This window comes from Vigna angularis, chromosome 6 (genome assembly GCF_016808095.1).
Source record: "Vigna angularis cultivar LongXiaoDou No.4 chromosome 6, ASM1680809v1, whole genome shotgun sequence".
Taxonomy (NCBI): Eukaryota; Viridiplantae; Streptophyta; class Magnoliopsida; order Fabales; family Fabaceae; genus Vigna; species Vigna angularis.
In genome coordinates, this window is record NC_068975.1 from 24060753 (window position 1) to 24066017 (window position 5265).

Sequence of the window (5265 nt, forward strand, 5' to 3'; positions counted from 1 at the left end):
ATGGTCTGGTGGATTAACTCACTAATTAATTATTTTTAGATTTATTAGTTAGTGATTATTATGGTAATAATACTATGATTTCTATTCTACTTAAATTTTATTAAAATATTCCAACAATGTAATTTTGTGTATATATATACAGATTTCTTTTAATTTTAATTCTTCCTTCTAAATTATATTTGATGAATCAATCAATAAACTGTTTCGACAAAATAGCCCATCAGTTAAACAATTAAACTCTTTTAACTAAAATGGGCCATACCTATAAAAATTGGCAGGCCGGGACCTACCCACAACAATAATAGAGCCCATCACTTAAGATTTTTATTGTATCATGAATGACCCTCAGGTAAAAAGGGACTTCAATAATCCAGGTAAATTTGCTTCAGGTAGCAGGTTAAAAACAGTTGGGTATTGGTCACCTAAGAAAAGACAGCTGCTAAAACACAAATATGCCTTTATCTTTTCAGTGTTTTGGGACCGACCATGCAGATTTGAAATTTAATGTATTATAAGACAAAAAGTAGATGAGAAACTAGAAAGAGAGTTAAAAGGTTAGGAAGAGACAGAGAGAACGACGAGGACGGCGATTGTCGTTCTTATCCCTAAAACTTACGACAAAGGACAGTAGCTGTTACCAATGCCAAAATCAAAATACGTGGTGGAGGACATTTCAAACCTTATCTCCAAATTCATCATTGATGCAGTCCCCCACCAGAGTGAGTTATTATAAAATATCAACAGACACAGTTAGCTAAGATATTCTAGCTGTTATTAAATACCTCATTCGAGAAAGTGAGAAGCATAATAATACACAAGTCCAGTCTCTAAAACTCTAGTGTACACAACTATTGTGAATATGCCTAGATCTACAATAATAAGAGACATTTATGGAAGGAACTGAACTGAACAGAATCCATCTTACACATCCTTTCCTTGGTTTTGATTCATCTTACAATCCTTGAAATGGAACACAACAACAAATCACGGTACATAATGATACAAATGACTGGAGAGGGTAGGTCAAGATTCTTCCCCCTCGTAAGATACCATGAGAATGACCTTTCATTCCCAGTGATCTAAAACCCACAAACACCAAAATGCCACGCTTCAAGATGATTGCGTGGGTGAAGTTTTGCGACAAAACCCCAGGGCTGCTTCGCCTTTTTGGGGAGCATCCCTAAGAATAAACAATTAATAATTAATCCTTAATCTGAAAGGAATATTTAATGGAACAGAGCACCTTCATTAGATGACTGCACGTCAACACTATAGACAATTGAAGAGAATGGAATGATGCCATGGACAAGTCAGCAGGTCAAGCAATTTGCGTCAAATTCAAAACGTAGTACTACTATCATTTGCGGATATTGAAGGGCCTTCAGATTTCACAAATGGTGATCCTTTGCTACTAATGTCAAGTCCCTGCAAACGACCAAGCTGGTCGTTTTGCAATATATCTGAGATTTGGTGAGAATTTGTTTGTTGCAGCTGATGAGCTGGCATGCTAGATTGGGAGAGACCATATGGAGGCAACTGCATATTCTGGTGACTAGGAGGACCTGAATGTGGTGGGATTGAAAAGAAATTTGACCCTGCAAATGGCATCTGGTGCATTCCCATATTGAAAGACTCAGAGTGGTTGTTCAATACCTCGCCAGTAGCAATCTTAAGCCTCTCAACTTCCTTCATCAATGCATCATTAAGAGCTACAACAAAACAGAGGTAAATTAGCATATAATTATGTAAAATATATGTATGACGTTGTATCTAAAGGAAGTGATTGGCTAAAACAGTTACCATCACGAAGTTGTGCCTGTTGCTCCATGGCTTGGAGACGGAGCTTAAGCTCGGTATTTTCACTACTCAGACCAGTTGTATCCCTCTATAAGTAACCAAGAAACGGTATAAGTTGTACACTTATTCAGCCACAAGTTTATACATGAAAAAGCAAGTCAACTAGATATGAAGTTTAAGAAAAAAAAATCAGTAAGTGTACCAGGAATTACCAAGGTAATTTGTAAAATTAAATCCCTAAACTATGAATTAAAAAAATAGAGGAATTTGTGAAAAGAAAGACAAGACTGCATCTAATCACCTATGTCAAATTCTAGTCATTAAAATAATACCAATAAAGATAGTTATCCTGTTATATTTTTAGTGCATTATTTGAGACAAAGGGAACAGATATGCGCATTGCTCACATAAGGTTGCAGCTATTAATGTAATATAATAAGAATCAAAACAAGAGAAAAAAAGGTAGCAGGCTTTAACGTAGGCCAGCCAACTTCTAAATGATTTCTGGAAAAAAAACATGAAGCCAATAAAATGCAGAGCCAATAAACATATCGCCTCTGTTTCTTTGAAGGGGGGATGACAAATACTTAAGTAGTACATATAGATGAAAATCAACAACAAACCTGGTACAGTGTGAGTTGGGCAGAAAGTGTTGTTGCCTCGGTTTGGAGGGTCTGAACTTTGCGCTCTAGTTCTTGTATATAGCGCGCCTTTCTTTCTTTTGAACGCGCAGCAGATTGCCGATTAGCTAGTATTCTATACAAAACAACAATACTTGTTGAGAATCACAAAACAAATGCATGGCAGCTACCAAAATGCAGGTACGGAAGATAAATGAAACTAGAAAGCAGTATCTCTGGCATAACCCTCACTCACTCGCATTCGCAGAACTCCCATCCCTATTTTAAACGTTCAACTGTTAGAAATCATAATGACACGGCCGTTATATATTTATTATATCAAAATAATTTAGACTATAAAGGAAGAAGATTCATAATTGTCTCTCTGCATATTCAGAACTTTTAACGTATCACTTTATAAAAACCATTATAATTAGATTTAACATAATTTTCCGACAGAAAAAGAGAATAGTATAATGACAGATCGTTTAAGTAGCAATCAGCAATTACAATTATATTGCGGGCTTCGAATCCTCCAGACTGATCATGCAACGGAAATACACCACACCATTCATACTTTCTAACGATTGTCCCCAGTTTTGAAGTTAAAAAAGCAACGGCAGGGTGAGATATTCTCCCTCTCTATTCATAAATCAATCACGTCTCAGTAAGTATACAATTTAATGATTCAGTAGTGTGACTGTGTATAAATGCCACTATCCATTGAATGATCACGTAACGTAAAATCTATACACGCCCTGGAGTTATGAAACAAACTGTTGACCAAAGAACAGTACGAAAACAAGCAACTATCCAAATCATTGTCATGTCAAACATACAAGATTCTCCTATCAATGACAATTGAGCCCGAAACAGTCGCGCATCATCTAAATACATTTACAAGCCAACTCTAATTTTCAATATTAAAAGGAAATTACATAATCAAAGAATAGGCATATGTGAGTAAAAAGTAACTAATATGGAAACTCCCTGGAGCAACGCGAAATTCTAAAATCTCGGACAGAACAATTAATTAATTATTTAATTATGAAACAAACGTTGAGTTATTTACGTGATATCAACGTTAATATCCTGCATTAGGATTCTGAAACCGAAATCTAAAAGCGAAAACTATAAGCATTTTTCACGAAAATAAATTCGGAAAAATTTTAAGTGAAGGATGATAGAAGAGACCTCTTGGCACGCTTTGGATCAATGTTCCAAAGTTCCGCTAGCTTATCAGGAGGCATTGCTTTCTTCGCTTCCATGATCTCTCCGAACATGCTTGTCGACGAGGAACCGTCGACGGAGCTACTGTGCCGGTGTCTCGGCCGCGCCTCTGCAGCTCTCGGACTCTTCTCGCCGTCGTTGTGTTCGCTAATACCGGCGCCGTTTCCGTAACCGCTCTGATCCGATCCATTTCCACCGCGGCCGGCGCCGTTAGCGCCACTGCCGAGCTTTTCAACGTCAATGTAGGTAGAGAAGAGGTCGTCCTCGGATCCGATCTCCTCTAGGCTCGCCGTCGAGGATCCGCCGTTGAACGGATCCGACGGCGAGAGGTCCATCATGTCGTCCGGAAGCCGGTAACTGACCTCCGAGAGTGCTCTCCGGTGGTGCGAGTGGGACTCGCCGGAGCCGGCGAAGGGAGCTGCGGAAGCACCGGCGCCGCGAAAGAACAACGAAGAAGACGGCGTCGGTGACGTGGCATTGGGATTAGGGTTAGGGTTTGAAGGTGAATCTTGCGTCTGTGTGGCCATTCCCTTCTGAGTTCTGTTTTTTCCGATCGATGCTCTGTTTCTAACACGATAACGCGCAATCTCTCGTCTTTCTTCCTCCCCACGTTGCCAACACATAAAATATTAAGAATTCTTAAAAGGAAAACAAAAATATATTATTTAATATTGTTTATAAAATAACAACAAAAATTCCTGTTTAGCATAATTTATATTTTGAGGATTTATTATTTTTCCTCCCAAGTCTTCTGACAAAAAGTTCTTATGGCATTGCTACACAAAAAAAATATGAAGATTGTAAATTTTGAAATGAAATGTTTAAGATGTGAAGAATCTAACAAATATTTAGGATTCCTTTTTAAATAATTAATGATTATTTAGTTTACTTACATTGCCCATGTTCAACCAATAAAAATATGGTATATGATTTTTCAGTGATTATTATAAAATCAACATATTTATTATGTACCATATATGTAATAGTTAGATAATAGTATAAATGTATTCACATTCCCACTACATTTTAATTGAATTATTATTATTTTAATGTAAAAATGTTTAAAGTAACATGAAAATTGAATAATTAGACATAATAAATTAATTAATTTTTAAGAATATTAACTTAAAAGAAATTTTAAAAAAGAAAAAATAATTTAAATTTTTAAAATGAAATATTTTCACACAATGACATCATATTTTCACTAAAAGAATAAAATGCAATAATTGTCTTTATCCCAAAAAATGTGAACCTAGAGTGCTAATATAATATATATCCTAAAAAATATTTCAATATTTTCAAGATTTAATATAAAAACATAAGTTTCTAATAGGAGAAAATAAAATACTTTTTACTATAAATTTTAAAACCTTTTAATTAAAAAAGAAAAAGCATAACTTTCTCATCTTTATTATGCAAATTTTAAACTTCCTCACAATAATTAGCTAAAAATTAAAAATATTGAGGTCTCAGTATAATTTATGGAAAATGAAAAAAAAACTAATAAATTAAACATATTTTTAATTTTTTAAACTTTTATTTTTCACTTTATTCTATTGTACATGCAAATATTAGTTAATTCACTTAATTGATAATAAAGGTTACAATGGTGAACACC

General features: G+C 35.1%; 1 protein-coding gene across 1 annotated transcript; it reads right to left on the bottom strand.

The window, feature by feature from the left end:
* Positions 1-901: 901 nt before the first annotated feature.
* LOC108341853 (transcription factor RF2b) lies at positions 902-4276 on the bottom strand. Its single transcript, XM_017579507.2, has 4 exons — positions 3612-4276; positions 2421-2553; positions 1801-1885; positions 902-1709 (listed from the first exon to the last, which is right to left on the bottom strand). The coding sequence occupies exons 1-4, from the start codon at positions 4268-4270 to the stop codon at positions 1339-1341; spliced, it is 1248 nt and encodes a 415-aa protein (XP_017434996.2). The 5' UTR covers positions 4271-4276; the 3' UTR covers positions 902-1338.
* Positions 4277-5265: the final 989 nt, after the last annotated feature.

Bases quoted from the DNA above. Each gene is read 5' to 3' on its own strand.
- LOC108341853 (XM_017579507.2), bottom strand. From the start codon at position 4,270: ATGTGTTGGCAACGTGGGGAGGAAGAAAGACGAGAGATTGCGCGTTAT. The intron at 2,554-3,611 runs GTCTCTTCTATC...TGTTTTGTATAG, and splicing joins GATCCAAAGCGTGCCAAGAG to AATACTAGCTAATCGGCAAT. The intron at 1,710-1,800 runs GTAACTGTTTTA...GTTTTGTTGTAG, and splicing joins ACAGGCACAACTTCGTGATG to CTCTTAATGATGCATTGATG.